The 14,536-nt window shown below is 54.4% G+C and overlaps 3 protein-coding genes across 3 annotated transcripts; all 3 read right to left on the reverse strand.

The window, feature by feature from the left end:
* Positions 1-3,041: 3,041 nt before the first annotated feature.
* REXO2 (RNA exonuclease 2) lies at positions 3,042-7,457 on the reverse strand. The gene is made up of 7 exons (XM_027737755.1): positions 7,326-7,457; positions 7,141-7,224; positions 6,825-6,902; positions 4,823-4,934; positions 4,172-4,280; positions 3,904-3,957; positions 3,042-3,462 (listed from the first exon to the last, which is right to left on the reverse strand). The coding sequence occupies exons 1-7, from the start codon at positions 7,455-7,457 to the stop codon at positions 3,333-3,335; spliced, it is 699 nt and encodes a 232-aa protein (XP_027593556.1). The 3' UTR covers positions 3,042-3,332.
* Positions 7,458-8,167: 710 nt separating this feature from the next.
* Positions 8,168-10,456, reverse strand: RBM7 (RNA binding motif protein 7). The gene is made up of 5 exons (XM_027737770.2): positions 10,298-10,456; positions 9,925-10,087; positions 9,310-9,412; positions 9,067-9,118; positions 8,168-8,691 (listed from the first exon to the last, which is right to left on the reverse strand). The coding sequence occupies exons 1-5, from the start codon at positions 10,391-10,393 to the stop codon at positions 8,305-8,307; spliced, it is 801 nt and encodes a 266-aa protein (XP_027593571.1). The 5' UTR covers positions 10,394-10,456; the 3' UTR covers positions 8,168-8,304.
* A 2,178-nt stretch (positions 10,457-12,634) lies between these two features.
* NNMT (nicotinamide N-methyltransferase) lies at positions 12,635-14,118 on the reverse strand. The gene is made up of 3 exons (XM_027737756.2): positions 13,959-14,118; positions 13,273-13,480; positions 12,635-13,173 (listed from the first exon to the last, which is right to left on the reverse strand). Exons 1-3 carry the CDS (start codon positions 14,116-14,118, stop codon positions 12,744-12,746), a joined length of 798 nt encoding a protein of 265 aa, XP_027593557.1. The 3' UTR covers positions 12,635-12,743.
* Between the last annotated feature and the right edge of the window lie 418 nt (positions 14,119-14,536).

Below are 14,536 nucleotides of genomic sequence, written 5' to 3' on the forward strand. Positions count from 1 at the left end.
TTGGGAGGCTCTTCCCCACCCTGCCCCTGTTTTGCCCCTTTTCCTCCCTTCCCTCTGCCCATACTATTCCACCTGCTGTCCTGCTGCAGGGACAGCCCCAGGAGGGGCGGGGGTGCCCCGTCCTCACAGGGCCCAGGCGGCTGCAGCAACTTCCTGACAAGTTGTGTTTTAGGGACTAGTCGCGGGGTAATTTCACACGTCCTTGTTTTGTCATTTAGGGCACTTAAAATGTCACAGAGATTTCACTATCCTAAAAGCTTATCTGTCAGCGGGAGAGAGTTATTCCAGTAAAAGGGTATCATCAACGGCAGCAGGAGGAAAAAAAAAGAGACAAAAAAAGACATGTCTGAAGGTTTTCTATTCCGGGCTCTCTGCAGCCGACCTTGAGCCGGTGCAGCTGCACGGGGCGGGTCCCTGGGCTGCTGGGCAGTGCTGGCAGCAGTGCCAGGGTGGGCTGTGCATCGTCCCTGCAGTGTCCCCAGCACATCCCTGCCACCTCCAAGCACCCAGCTCGGCCTCAATGAACTGGGGAGGGTGTTGCTTGGTCACTATTCCCTTCACCTCCCTTCCTGAGGTTGGTGTCGTGTCTGTGACGCAGCTGCTGAAGGCAGGAGCTCTTCTGGACTGTTGTGGTGGAGCCCAGGCTGTGCCTGGAAGCAGAGGGGGAAAGGACACAAGGATTTCTCTGGAAAAGGGGAATGGGAGCAGGCCTTACTGAAGCTGGGAAAAAATGTAGCTTTTGTGTGGCATGAGATGATATTTTCCCTGATTTCTGTGGTTTCCAACTAAATAGTGCAGTGTTGATGGATGGAGACACAGAGGTGCAGGGAAGGGCAGAGAAAAGATGGGAGGGAGGGAGGGAGTATGGATGGATGGATGGATGGATGGATGAGTCATGGGAAACTCAAATGACTCATGTCTGGAAGGAGTTTCCAAATGGGAAAGCCTCCAGCCTGGCAGCAGCTGGAGCTGTGGGACTCCTGTTCCAAATAGAGAATGGGAACACAAACTCCTTGTGCAGGAAAGGGTTTAATGTGCTGTTAAATCACCTGGATCCCGCTCTCTGTCCTGGGAGGGGAATTTCCATGAGGGTTAAATGGGGGAACTGAAGGTGGGTGTTTCTGACCAGAACCGTGGCACATTCAGGGCAAGGATTGCTCCAACACCTGGCTGGAATAAGTGATGTGGATTTTAAGTTGCTCTGTACATGGGTACATTATTAATGTGGTATTAAGAAGACCCGAGACCTCTCTGCAAATTCCTATTTCAAATGAATAATTACAGGGGCCAACATAACTTATGAAATTCCCCTGAAAACCCCAGGCATAGTCTGTATTTGCCTTTGAGGAAGTTTTATCAGCTACCACATTCAAAACCACAGTTATTTGCATTCCTGTATCTGGAACCTCTGTGATTGTGGGTGCGATGCTGATGGAGCTTTCAGAGCATCACACTTGGAAGCAACACCTGGTGCAAGTGCTTCTGGAGAAGGGAATGGTGCAAAGCTGGGGGGTCCATACCTGTTCCCCCTCCCCAGCCCCTGCTGCAGGAGGGAGCTTTGTTTCCAGCCCAAAATAACACACGCTTTGGTGGGGTTTATCTGTGCTCTGCCAAGTGCATGACAAATTTGTACTAAATCAGAACTTCAAACGATGCCAGCACAGAAAACCAGGAATGCTATTGCATAACAGAGGGAAACGAGATAAAAATCCTCCATACAGCACCATTACTTCAGAAGCAAGAATAAACAGTATTTTAAAATGTATAAACACAGGTGGCATATTTTCCTTAAAAAATGTTTTGAGAAAAACAAAAAGCCTCTTAAAAGGGAATAAAATATGAAAAGCAGGAGAAGTAGGTCACAGAAAGAAAAAGTCAAAGGAAGGGTAGAAAACTAACATGGAAATGAAAGACAAAGTGGATTCCACTGGTGTGTGGCCATGATGTGGGTCCAGGCAGCTGCTGGGACGAGGGTGAACCGCGTGCCCTCGGTCATAACACAGCACCGTCGCGGGGTCCCGGTGGGCGGGGGGTCAGCAGCGCTGTGGGGTCCTGTGTGTTTTCTGTTTTCTGAAGTGTTTCTCACCACTTCAGACCCTTCCCCACGACTGTTTTTGGTAGCAAAGAGCTTCGTGAATGTAAAGCTCTGCAGCACCTTCTCCTTCAGAGCCTCCACGCTAATTACTGGGGCAGTGAATGTCAGGGATGCAGGGGCAGAGGGATTCGGGTACTTGTGTGGTTTTTGTCTGGTAACTGGTAACACCTCTTATCTTCTCAGTCCTACCTCTTGTGCATTCCTGGGATGGCAGGTGTCCCTGTGATCCATGTCTTACCTACTCTGTGATTTGCATGTGGCTGTTCAACACTGAGTTATGTCACAGTTTCTGTTACTAAACAGAATGTTTTATAAACACTTTAACTCCAACGTTTGGGATGGTGTTGGTGAACAGAGGAAGCTAATTGCAGACAAAAGCTAAGGTCCCTCTCCCGATGTACATTCCTTTTATACTTCCATTTTTTCAGACTCCACATCTACAAAGCAGTCATGCTTCCTCTGGAAGCTCAACCATGGGGTAGTGTGGGTGATGGAAGCAGCTTTTTGTGGTTCCCACTCTCATGAGTGTGTTTTGAAAACAGGGGAGTTACAGGGCAGGTACTTTCAAAGTGAAGATTAAAGTCTGATGCAGCTGCCTTATTGATAAGGACTCAAAGAATCATGGAATATCCAGAGTTGGAAGGGACCCACAAGGACCATCAAGTCCAACTCCTGGCCATGCCCAGGATAACCCCAAAGATCCCACCATGTGCCTGAGAGCATTGCCCCTTCTTTGGAAGCTGCAAACCCCAATGAGGTCTCCCCTCAGTCTCCTCCAGGCTGACCAACCCGCTCTTGTTAAATGCCCATGAAGAACTGGCACCCACACCATTCCAATGAGGGCAGATGGTAATTTCCCAGAGTGTTTTCCTCTCCAAACCCAGAAGCAGCTGGTTCACCTGGCTGTATGGCGAGCACCAAAGAAAGGCTGTCCAAAACCACCATCTTTCAACAGACCTTTTTTATTGTGTCGTGAAAGACTGCACCTAAAACCAGGTGCAAGGAGTATCAAACAGCGTGTTTTACCGGGAACATCCGACCCCGGGCGCTGCCGAGGCCCAGCGTGTCGGTTCCCCACTCAAACTGAAAAGCAGCAGCAACTCAGGCTTCTGTCTGCATTGAACAGCTGGTAAGAAACAAGGTAATCCAGGGGGCAGCTTCCCGAGAGACTGGCAAACAGAAAAGAACCGGGAATCGCATCTAAGTGTGTGCTGGGGCGGCGTGGCAGGAGGGGGAATCAGCTGGCAGCTTTATCGCTCTCCCCGTTCTCAATCAGTTTCCTTTTCTTCTCATCCGTTTTCCTCTTGAAGATGTGGTCTCTGTAGAACTGGAGTTCTTTGATGCTTTCCCTGATGTCATCGAGTGCTCTGAAAGAGAATTAAGGAAGGTTTCAAGGCACCTGTGTGCACCTCCAGCTACACCTGGATCCCAACACCACTGAAAACTTCCAGGCTGCAGGAAACCAAACTGATGTGTATGGATGGTGCACCTGTCAGACTCTCACCTTCCCATTTGCAGTTCTCCAATTTTAGTGTCTCTGTGACCAACTCTGCCTCAAAACAAGGGCAGATAAACCCCTGCTAAGAGACTGAAGGGATAAGGAAACTTCTGGTTCTCTGGATTTTAATAATCCCTTTCCCTACACTATCCAGGCTTCAGACAGGATACAAATGTCTGACAGGGAGCAGAAGCACACAGCCTCCACCTGCATCAGACTCAGGATGCTGAAACAGGGAGCCCTGTATCCTGCTCCAGAAGAGCCTGGTTCCAGAGCCCTGCTGTGTCATAGACAGGAGCACAAAGCTCACCTGTGAGAAGCTGCCTTCTTTGGTGCAAACTCATATTCCTCTGGATACCAGCGCCTGCAAGTGGAAAAATTAGAAAGGAAACTGGGATTCAAAACCATGTCTGCTGGCTGCTGCAGGTTTGTTACACGTGGTGAAAGGATTTTGGTTCACTGACACCCAAAGAAGCCACAGCTCTGTGACTCCCCCTGCTACAAACTGCAGAGCCCCAGCACCACGAACAGGCATCCCCACGGTGTCCTTCAAACCACTTAATTGGGGGAACACTTACCTGCAAAGTTCCTTGACAGTGCTCACATCAACGATCCTGTAATGAAGGTGCCTCATGAACTGCGGCATGTATTTGTCAAGGAATTTCTTATCTGCATGAACAGAGTTACCTACAAAGACACAAAACAAGATGTTTCTTCAAAGACGCTACAGAGCGACATGGAAACGAGCGGCAGGATGAGCGAGCTGGGAGAGATCACAGGGGAGGAAAAGCCATTCACAAGCAGCTCATTTATCCCATTTTCTAGTAAATATGATTGTGAAGGTTTGTCAGATTTTCATTGCAGGATCACACGGGGTTTAAATACTAATACCTCTAGTAATTCCTCTGTTACTACTCCCACAATTTCTGTCACACAGATAAATATCAAAGAACCATTCGAACGTCGGGTTTTCCGCCAAGTGAAAGCGGCCATTGGTATTAATTTCACTCAGCACCCATCCCAAGACTGTATCTGAACATTCTGAACACAGTTACAGGTAGCAGGACACCTGGAAAATCCATATTTGGCCTTTGGCTGGATGCCCAGTGAGGAAAAGGTGCAGCATAGAACACGAGCACATCCCTACCACATGCGTCGGCAGGTGTTTGCATCCAGCTGGGGGTGCAGGAGGGATGAAGCTGTTGTTGTTAAGAAAGAAGATGCTTCACCTGCGAGAGGACAGAGCCCTGGGGGTGTCTGCTGCCGCACGAAGGACAGGAACTCGTACTCTGCTTGCTGCAATGAGATTTTACTCTCCTTCACAGCCTTAGTAAGGCCAGACTGCAAAAAAGAGCCAAGTCATAAATCAGAAACACCCTGCCACAGACACTGTCAGGAACGCTCCAGTTCTCAAGTAAATGTTTAACTCTACAGCAAAAGGTCATCCCTTCAAGTGCAGTTTGTTCCCCAGGTAATTCTTGAACTGTGTTTCTGTTCTCTGGGACACCCCCAGCCTCAATTCTCCCCAGGAACCTCCTGCTTGGCAAGTAAAACCAAGGCAGGTATATAGTCCTGGCAGCACTGACCTTCCTGTGAGGGTTGGGGCTTTTTCTTGTATTTCTTTCTCGAAGCTCTTCTCAATTACTGAGACATGAGGCCTCATTTATCCACCTGCCCGTCTGTGACCCAGGAGAGCATTACATCCCTTTACATCCCTGTTTCAGGAGAGGCACTCACCTCCCCAGCAGAGAGCAGCAGGTATCAGTGAACACAAGCAACCAGGATCCTGCCTTAAGTGTTTATCAAGATTCCTATAAATCAGAAAAATTCCTCCCTTCTTTTTTTTTCAATAGTTAAATGTCAAATCCTCTCCAAGTGTTCTCAGTGATTTATTTCCATCTGGCTACACTATATATTTCCATGACTGTGCTGCAAAAATCTACTTGACAGATCCAAGTGGTGGTTAAAAAATTCATTATGTGGCTGCATTTTCATCTATATTCTAATTGCTTCTCTTCTCTTAGTCAATTAAAAATAAGTAGCTCCTCAGGAGCAACGAGGACACGTGTTACCATCTCCAATTCACTCCCAAGCTGAAGCTGAGCTGGAATCCTCAACTGGAGCAGGGAAAAGCACCCATCACAGTAAATTAATATTCATTTTCCAAACTCCTGCTAATCCTTCCCACAGAGAGTGAAATGCCGAAGGGGGGGGAAAGGAGGGATATGGGTGTCTTGAAACTTCAGCCCTTAATTGAAAACTAACTCAAATTTCAATTCATTCATCAGGGATTGGAAAATCCATTTGCTCTCTTGCTGCTGGCAAGGAGGAACCTTTCTTTGGTGGCCCAAGGAACTAAAAATAATCTCTTGCTGCAAAAGTGATGCTTTTGGTGAAAAAATGCACGAGGTTCCCAGTGCTGAGGGGACAGGCAAAAATAACATCCCAGTGTTTACAGGCCTGTTTAATCCCACATATACCGAAATCTGCATGCAGAAATCTGCATTTCATCAGCTCTGGACTGTTCTGCACTGATCCTGCACCTGTTCTTACTTGGGCCTTCGAGCCTCACCTTCCCCTTCTCATCTGGAATTAGTCTTTGAATTATTTTATGTCCGATGGAAGAGGATTCACCGGGAGGAGCTGATGGAGGAACCCACCCAACCCAGCCTACACCAGGACTCCCACAGAGGCAGGACAAGGCATCAGCTCCACAAGAGGACTGGGGAGTCAAACCCCAACTCCCAACCTCACAATGGGAGGAGGAGGCTGAGATCACACCCTGGGGGACAGGAGCCAGGGGCACATCCCTGAGCAACAGCTCCCCTTCCGGGCTCCCCCTGCCTGCTCCAGCCCTCTCAGGGCTGCTGGGTGGTGCTGATGCTTCCTGAGCTCAAGGAAGTAGCTTCCAGCGCTATTCCAACTTATTAAAAACCAGGCTGCAAAGCACAGGCTGCTCTAGGCAAGCTGGAAGATGAAGGCTAAAGATGAAGGCACGATTCCTGAGTGCAGCTTGCTCTGTGCCACAGATCACTTGTGAGACCTTTGGCAAAATGTTTTGCCTCGGCTCCCTGCTACAAAATAAGGATGATACTGTCTCCCGTCCTCCATCCCCTCTGACTTGCAAACTGCTCAGCACAGGAGTTGTCCCTGCTAAGGCGGCCGTGCTGCAGCTGATCGCTCTGAATTACACGTCATTCTCATCTGGCGAAGGCAGAGAAGGGTTTTTACCTTCCCGTGATGCTCCTTGCACCACTCGGACATGCTCTCCAGCAGCTCGTCGGGCTGGTTGATAATCAGGTTCGGGCCCTGGAAAAAAACATGGAACAAAAAAGATAATGGAAGAAAAGTTTAGAAGCGACTAAAAGTTTAGTCCCAAGCACAGGCGGCGCACGGCGCAGTTTCAGCCCTGAGACACGAAGTGCAACGTGACGCAGGTCCCGTCCCCGCGCTCCCGGGATGGGGATCCCCCGCTGCCCGCCCGATGCTTTGTTCCCGCAGCCCCTGGAAGCGGCGCGGGGCCCAGCAGGCCCGTCCCGCCCCTCACCTCGGCCAACACGTTGAGGTCGCAGTCGGTGATCAGACACGCCATCTCCAGGATCTGGTCCTTCTCCACGTCCAGGCCCGTCATCTGCCACGGGGCGAGCGGCCGCGTCAGCGCGCCCGGGGGGCCCGCGCCCCCCTTTCCCGCCCTGCCCGCGCCCCCCGCCGCCCCGCGCCGCCGCCCCGCACCTCCAGGTCCACCCAGACCATGCGCTGCCCCATGTCGCCGCTGGCCATGGCCGCCGCCCGCCGCCGGCCCCGCCACAGCCGCCCGGCGCAGCTCCGCAGGCGGCCCAGGCCGGCGCGGCCGCCGCCCAGCATCGCCGCCGGACTACAGCTCCCGGCGGCCCCCGCGCCGCCGCCCGCGCTCCCCCGGCTGTGGGCGCGCCGCGGAGGCTGCTGGGAGATGTAGTCCCGGGGTGATGCGTGCAGCCCAGCGCGCTCCTCCCCGCCCCGGGGCCGCGCTCCCCGCCCCGAAGGAGGGGGTTCACCCGCCGGCTTTCCCCTGGGAGACTTTAATGCTCTTCTCCAAGGCAATATTGGAATATTCAAAGGGAACATCAGACAATGGGTTCAAATTGAAAGAGTAGGTTTATACGAGACATTGGCAAAAAGTTCTTTACTGTGAGGGTGAGGCACTGGAACAGGTTGCACAGGGATGTTGTGGATGCCTCAGCCCTGGAAGTGTTCAATGTTGTTTGGGGCTTGGGCCAGCCTGGGCTAGTGGAAGGTGTCCTTGCCCATGGCAGTGGGTTGGAATGGGATGAGCTTTAAGGTTCCTTTCAACCCAGACCATTCTGTGATTCTGATTCTGTATCAAAAATGCCATGAGGAATATTGCAGACACCAGGTAGCATCTGTCCTACCTCTGTTCTGCTTAAAAGGCTGGACCTGCCCATCTGACAAAGACAGCCTCCTCTCCTCCAAAAGCACCTATAGCCACGGTTTCTCCCACACTCCATCACGGTGTTTTTCTTTTCCCCATGAAGAGCCCTGAGGTGTGAGTTAACACATTTAAAACTGAGACCAGAGTTTGGCAGGACTGGGCTGCTGATATTTTTACAAACACTAAAAGGTTTTTTTTCACTGGGGGGTTTTTTGCGGGGAAGGCATTTTATACATGTACTCAGTAAGAAACGGGTCGCGTTTGCTTTGCGCTCAGAGTCCGTCAGTGCCGCGACGGGTGCCACTTGGCCTCCCTGTAGCTCTCCCTGCGGTGGTCGTAGTCGTGGCTCCAGCCGTCCCGGTGCCTGTCGTCATAGGGCTCGCCCCGGTAGTGGTGCTCGGCGTCGTGGCCCCTCTCGTCGAAGCCGTAGTCGTCCCGCTTGCCGCGGCCGTAGTCGGGGCCGAAGCGCTCCCGGCCGAAGTGCCGGCTGTCCGGCGGGTAGGGGTGGGCGCCCAGCCGGCCCTTGCGCAGCGCTGGCCCCTCGGGGCGCCGCGGCAAAGGGGAGCCCAGTGGCGGGGCGTGGAAGGCGGGAGGGTAGGCGGGAGGGGCGAAGTTGGGCTGCTCGTACTTGCTGCCGAAATGGGGCTGCTGCCGTGCCATGCTGTTCATCTGGGAGGGGGAGAGAGGAAAGGGAGGGTGGGTTTGGTGCTTGAAGGGGCAGAGAAACACCTAAACCCTGTGCTGGCCTCCAGATCACACTGTAAATACCAGGCGAATGGGACAGGTTGATGGACAAGCAAGACTGAATGGGAATTTACGGAACAGCCATTGCTCACTGCTTCACCCACAGCTGAGCTCCCACAGCTCAGAGCCCTCCTGACTGACACCCTGGATACCAGGAGCTTCAGATCTTCTGGAATTGTCCTTTTGAGGCTCCAAAAGAATATTCCCACAACCTCTCACAATCACAACAGGAAACAAGGACTCCAAAAAGGGGAGGCAGCTCCACCCCATGCTGCCCGTGAGCGTGTGCCATGGACATACCACCGCTTGTCTCTGCAGGCTCGGCGGGAACCCCTCGGTAACCCTCTCGTATCTGCAGGGAAAACAGAGCAGGGATTCCAGCATTAAATACACGACTGCTGCAGTCCAAGGGGCGTCTGCATCCCGGCCGTGTCCCCTCCCTAGGGGAGACAGACCACGGTGCCCTGGGGAAGAGAAGTTGGAGCCAACGAGCTGTGCAGTGCCGCTCTCCACTCCAAGCTCCTGCGCCGGTGGGATTCGTACCTGCTGCAGTTGGAGGCTGGATGTGGCATTCCAGGAGGGATGGCACCAGCAGCTCCGAGGGGGGAACAGGATAGACTGGTGTCCTGGGCTGCATGACTGCTCCCTGGGGAGACACAAATGTTTCAGGAGACCCACAAACACCAGTGAGAGGAACTCGGGTGTGAAGGACATCAACAGCTTTCACAAGCTTCATTTGCTCTCAAGTTTTGTAAGGGATCTGCAAAAGCACATGGGCTAAGTCTCCAAAACAATTCTCACCAGGAAAGGGCAGCGATATTGTGACCACGTGCCTCGTTTAACCACCACGAGATGTGACTTTTAGTGCTCGTGTGATAATTTAGAACAGATCTCAAGGGTACAGAAGGAATAATCAATAACAACCCAAGGAGAAGGCTCAGCCAAGGGCGTTACACCAGCCACAAGGGACAGACGGTCCCTGGTGGAAACACCGGGACAGGAGCATGAGGTGAGCAGAGCAGGCAGGTGAGGGGCCCCTGGGTGAGAGGCACCTGAATGTGCCCAATGAAACACGAATCCATTGGAGGCTGGGGAGCAGCTGACGGCAGCTCACTTTCCCTCCAGGAAAAGGGTGATTTGCGGCCCCTCCAGGGGTACCTGATCGGAACTGGATGCGCATGGGCCGCCCGTACAGCTTGATCCCGTTGAGCAGCTGCAGCCCGTACGGCACCGACTCCTCGTGCTTGAAATTGACGAAGGCGAACTGCTTGGGTCGTCCGTCCCGGTCCTTCGGGATCTTCACGGTGATCACGGGCCCCGCCTGGCACCAGGACCGAAGGCGTTAAACAAACACCGGGGGGAAGGAACTGCCACCGAGCGCGCGCGCCGCCGAACCCTGTCCCGCGGCGGCCGCCGTAGCCCAGCCCGCCCGCCCCCCCCCCCCCCCCCCCATAGCCCGCTGTGGCAGCCGAGGCCTCTCCGCCCCGCCCGCGCCCTCCCCTGCGCACCCAGCTCGGGGCCCAGGCGGTACCTGGTGGAAGAGTTCGAAGATGAGCTCCTCGGTGACCTTGGGGTCCAGGTTGCCCACGAAGAGCGTCCGGTTCGCCTCGGCCGCCGCCGCCCCCATGGCCAAGCCCGGGGCCAGCCGAGCGCGCGCTCTCTGGCGGCCGCTCTCCGCGTGCGCGGGTGCGACGGCGTGACGTCACTGCGCGACCGCGCCTGCGCGCACGGCCCTTCCGAGGCGCGGGGCGGGGAACGGGGCCGGGTACGGGAATGAGAATTTGGAAAGGGAACGGGAATGGGAATTGGGAAAGGGAACGGGAATGGCAATTTGGAAAGGGAACGGGAATGGGAATTGGGAAAGGGAACGGGAATGGGAATTGGGAAAGGGAACGGGAATGGGAATTGGGAAAGGGAACGGGAATGGGAATTTGGAAAGGGAAGGGGAACGGGAACGGGGCCGCGGCCTCGGGGGCGTAATCCCGGCGGGACGGCCCCGCTCCTCCCCGGGGGACACGGGATGTGCGGAGTCCCGCCCCGCTGCCCCGCGCCCTCCCGGGCCTCGGGAATTAACTGATAACCTGTAATCAACTAACAACCGGCAATAAACCCCGTTTGTCGCGAGGGAATCGTGGATATGTTGCGTGTCCCGGTGTTGTGACAGCACCTGCGTCCAGGCGGTGACACCGCACGGCTGGTGCCGGGCGTTCCCCCTTTCCCTGTTATTCCTGTTGGGAAACCGAGGGGGTCGGAGCCAGCCGGTTAAAACCCGGGGCGCAGGTTAAAAACCCCCAAACGGGCTGTTTGGAGACCGGGAAGCCGCCGAGGCCCTGAATCCCGGGAGGGCTGCGGTGGTACACTGGGTGTCCCCTCCCGGGGCTCCCGACCCCTCTCTCCCTCCGAGCCCAGCCGCTCCCGTGGCTGGATCCCGTCAGAGCGCCCTTCCCGGCGACTTCACTTCTCCGAGGACTTTGGAAAGCGGCTCCCCTGCCCCTGCCGTTGAATCTCCCCAGCCACTGTAATCCCCTGGGAATCCCAGAAGATGCGGGATGTAAAACGGGCGTTTTCCATCTGGAGGAATTTCGAGAGGGGGCAGTTGAGCCTTCATTTCTCATTAGGTCCCAGCACAGCTCTGCTTTCCCTGTTAATTGGGTGCCGTTCATTCTCTCCACCCCATTACTCGCCACCGCACCTAGAATTTATATCCATTTGGATTAATCGCGTCCGCCTGGTTAAATCCCAAACAGCCACTCGTTCAGAAAGGGAGTTATTACCTCGCTTTGCCAGGACTTCCACTTTGCCTTAATTTCCCTGGAGCCTCGTTGCCTTGCTGTGCCTTCCTTCCCCTCCCCGGCTCCCCTCGGGCTCGGCTGGGAGCGTGTGACGCTCGTGTGCCATCAGTGCTCATTCCACGTGCAGGTCCTGCCGGGCTCAGGCCTGGCTCAGAGAACAGGAACCACTTCAGGTGCTTCACAGACTCGCTTTTGGAATTCTGTTGTGCTTTTTGTGTCACTGTTTTGTGCCTTTTTTGCTCTTTGAAGGAGCAAAGTGGAAAACTAGAAACATTTTTGATTTGGGGGGGAAACCCCATTTTAGCTGTCTTGTTTTCACTCTTAAAGTGCAGGCACTCAGGAATACTGGGAGATTTCAACCAGTTTCACTTGCTAATTTCAACTTTAGAAAAGGCTCTTGGTGGTTTACTTTTTCAGGGGATTTTGTTTGCTTTTTTGTATATTTATATCATTATGGCTTTCTTCCTTGCTTCCCTTGCCTGTTGGAGGTACCCAGGACAATGTGTTCATGCAAAGTCATAGAATCATGGGATGGTTTGTGTTGGAAGGGACCTTCAGCAACAAATCTTAACCATTTACCCAAAAGAAACCCTCTTGAGAACTGAGGCATGTTGAGTATGCAAATATTAGCGATTATTACATATGGCTGGGCTCGAGTATCTGTGTGATGAACCTCTGGTGTGTCACAGGTCTTAAACCGTGGGGGACAACTGTGTCTGGCCTGTGGTGCTGCGGGCAAAAGAGGTGCCCTGGGGACAGCAATCCCTCTGCCCTGCTCCCGGTGCCAGTGCCCGGCAGGTACTGCTCGCCGGGGCTGCAGCATTGGGTCAAACAACTGTTTATTACAGGTGTGCTGAAAGGATCAGCACGTGTCCTCAGCTCTGCTGGGGGCTGGGTGGGTGCAGGGCCTGCTGCTGCCCTCCACAGAGTCCTTTCCCCCCAGAGCTTCTCGGTGCAAGCCTGCAGGACTTGCCCACAAACAGTTCTGGGTCCCTGTCCCTGGGCCAGGGGGAGCCAGCACAGTTACCTCAGGCCTGGGCTGCTGGAGTGCCGGTGCCATGTGTGCCACACAAATCCATGGTTAGAGCGCTCAGGAGTTTACTTGGTGCCAGATAAAGGGTTGGGTTACATCAGCAGGACTTTTTGAGCCCAGGCTCACGGCTGTTCTCCCCCCGTGCCCTCACACTACACGGAGGGACGCCTGCGTGCCACCAGGCCGAGCGTACCCCGGCAGTCCATGCGCTCCTCGCTCACCGTGTACGGCTGCGCCTCGCTGAACGTCACCTCAAAGCCAGCAGCCTCCACAGCCGCCTCCACCTCGTGTTTCTCCAGGCGGAGGCACGAGAAAACCTGCTTGTTGAAGGCGTAGTAGGTTTCCCCGAGGACGGTCACCAGCACCAGGTGCCCCCCTGGCTTCACGAGGGTCCCGATGTTCCTCAGGGCGCTGCGGAAGGTGGGCAGGTCCTTGCAGGCGCCCTCCAGGCACAGGGTGGAGACGATGCAGTCGGCTGGTGGCAGGGACACAGCGCCCGTGGGGTTGGCTCTGGTCACGTCACACTTCAGAACCTGCTTCACCTTCTTCCTCACTTTCTCCTGTTTCTCAGCCCACTTCTCCCTGGCAAGGAAATCCACAAAAAAGTAGAGGAAGGTTCTGTGGTTATTTAACATCTGTGCCTGTGTCTCCATGGCCACTGTGGTTGGACACCAGCCTCACCTGTCCCCTTCCAGCTCACAGACGTATTTCACCACCGGCACCCAGTCAAAGGCTCCTGCTTCATTCCTCAGCCACCTCTCCAGCTCCCGGCGGTTCTGGTCGGTGTAGTCCAGGGCAATAATCTCCTGGAAGCGCTCACAAGCAGACAGAAGCTGGTAGATGGTGGGGCCACAGCCGACATCTATCAGGGTGCCACCTCTCAGCTCGTCTGGTGCAGAGTCAGGGCAAAACCATCCCAGTGAGGACGGAGCCTCCCCCAGGGCAGAGACATCCCAGAGCCCCTCGGACCGTGCTCACCCTAACCCAGAAATGTGACCCCGAGTGCCACAGCCCCACGGCACAACCCCTGTGGCTCTCTGGCCACGGTCCAGCCCAGAGACAAGTCCTGCAGCAGGTCCAGAGCCTGTGGCAGGAGCAGTGCCGGCTCCTGGGGCAGGGGCACTGACCCCACACCCCCCTCCCCCAGCTAGGTTTGATGGTGTTCCCAGAAACAGGCACAGCTCCAGCTGCAATTCCCTGTATGCACAGACGCATGCAGGCAGAGGGATATTTTTAACAGAGCAGGAGTGTGTCAGTTTATCACAGGGTCTGCTCCGTGTTGGGGCACGTGCTCTGCTGTTGGCAGCCCCAGGGCAGCCCTGCAAATGGCACCGTCCAACGGCTCCGGACACCTCGGGAGTGCTCACCTAAGGAGAACATTTTGTGCAGGCTCTTCAAGTTTTGCGTCAGAAACACATTTGCCCCTTCCCGGCTGTCACTCATGCTGTAGTATTCTTTCAGATATGCCTGAGGGTCGAAACTCTGCTGGTAAAAATCCGCCTCCGTGAAGATTGCTGGTGCGTCCATCCTGCCGAGAGCCAGCTCTGCTCCCCGCTCCGCCCATCCCACGGTGCATGGCCCCTGTTGGACTTTGAGTTTGTTTGTCCTTCCTGTGTCCTTTGCTCCAGATTCCGGCTGGACACATTCATCCGCAGGACTTACACTTGCTCCCCAGTTTCCTGCTGAGCCTTGCCTTTTCCATAATAACTCAGATTCCCCAGCAGCCCCCCAGCCTGCATGAGTGACCACAATTAATGGCAATTCCTGGGATTACAGTGCACATCCCTGGCTTCACAGTGACTGACAGCACTAAAGGAGTGCAGTGTGAGGTGTCGCTGGCAGTCACTGCCTGGCAGCCCTGTGAGCTCTGTCCCACACTGCTGCTTCCTGAGAGCTGATGGAAGTCAGTGTGTTCAGGAACATGGCACAGGGCATTAAGGCCATT

This window comes from Pipra filicauda, unplaced genomic scaffold (assembly GCF_003945595.2).
Source record: "Pipra filicauda isolate LSUMZ 115617 unplaced genomic scaffold, ASM394559v2 scaffold437_size563383_pilon, whole genome shotgun sequence".
In the NCBI taxonomy this organism is placed as follows: domain Eukaryota; kingdom Metazoa; phylum Chordata; class Aves; order Passeriformes; family Pipridae; genus Pipra; species Pipra filicauda.

Bases quoted from the DNA above. Each gene is read 5' to 3' on its own strand.
- RBM7 (XM_027737770.2), bottom strand. From the start codon at position 10,393: ATGGGGGCGGCGGCGGCCGAGGCGAACCGGACGCTCTTCGTGGGCAAC. The intron at 10,088-10,297 runs GTACCGCCTGGG...TCCTGGTGCCAG, and splicing joins TCTTCGAACTCTTCCACCAG to GCGGGGCCCGTGATCACCGT. The intron at 9,119-9,309 runs GTACGAATCCCA...TTTTCCCTGCAG, and splicing joins CCAGCCTCCAACTGCAGCAG to ATACGAGAGGGTTACCGAGG.
- REXO2 (XM_027737755.1), bottom strand. From the start codon at position 7,457: ATGCTGGGCGGCGGCCGCGCCGGCCTGGGCCGCCTGCGGAGCTGCGCC. The intron at 4,281-4,822 runs GTGAAGCATCTT...GTGTCTTTGTAG, and splicing joins AGGGCTCTGTCCTCTCGCAG to GTAACTCTGTTCATGCAGAT. The intron at 3,958-4,171 runs GTAAGTGTTCCC...TTCCACTTGCAG, and splicing joins ACTGTCAAGGAACTTTGCAG to GCGCTGGTATCCAGAGGAAT.
- NNMT (XM_027737756.2), bottom strand. From the start codon at position 14,118: ATGGACGCACCAGCAATCTTCACGGAGGCGGATTTTTACCAGCAGAGT. The intron at 13,481-13,958 runs GTGAGCACTCCC...ACTCTGCACCAG, and splicing joins GCACAAAATGTTCTCCTTAG to ACGAGCTGAGAGGTGGCACC. The intron at 13,174-13,272 runs GTGAGGCTGGTG...TTTCCTTGCCAG, and splicing joins TGTGAGCTGGAAGGGGACAG to GGAGAAGTGGGCTGAGAAAC.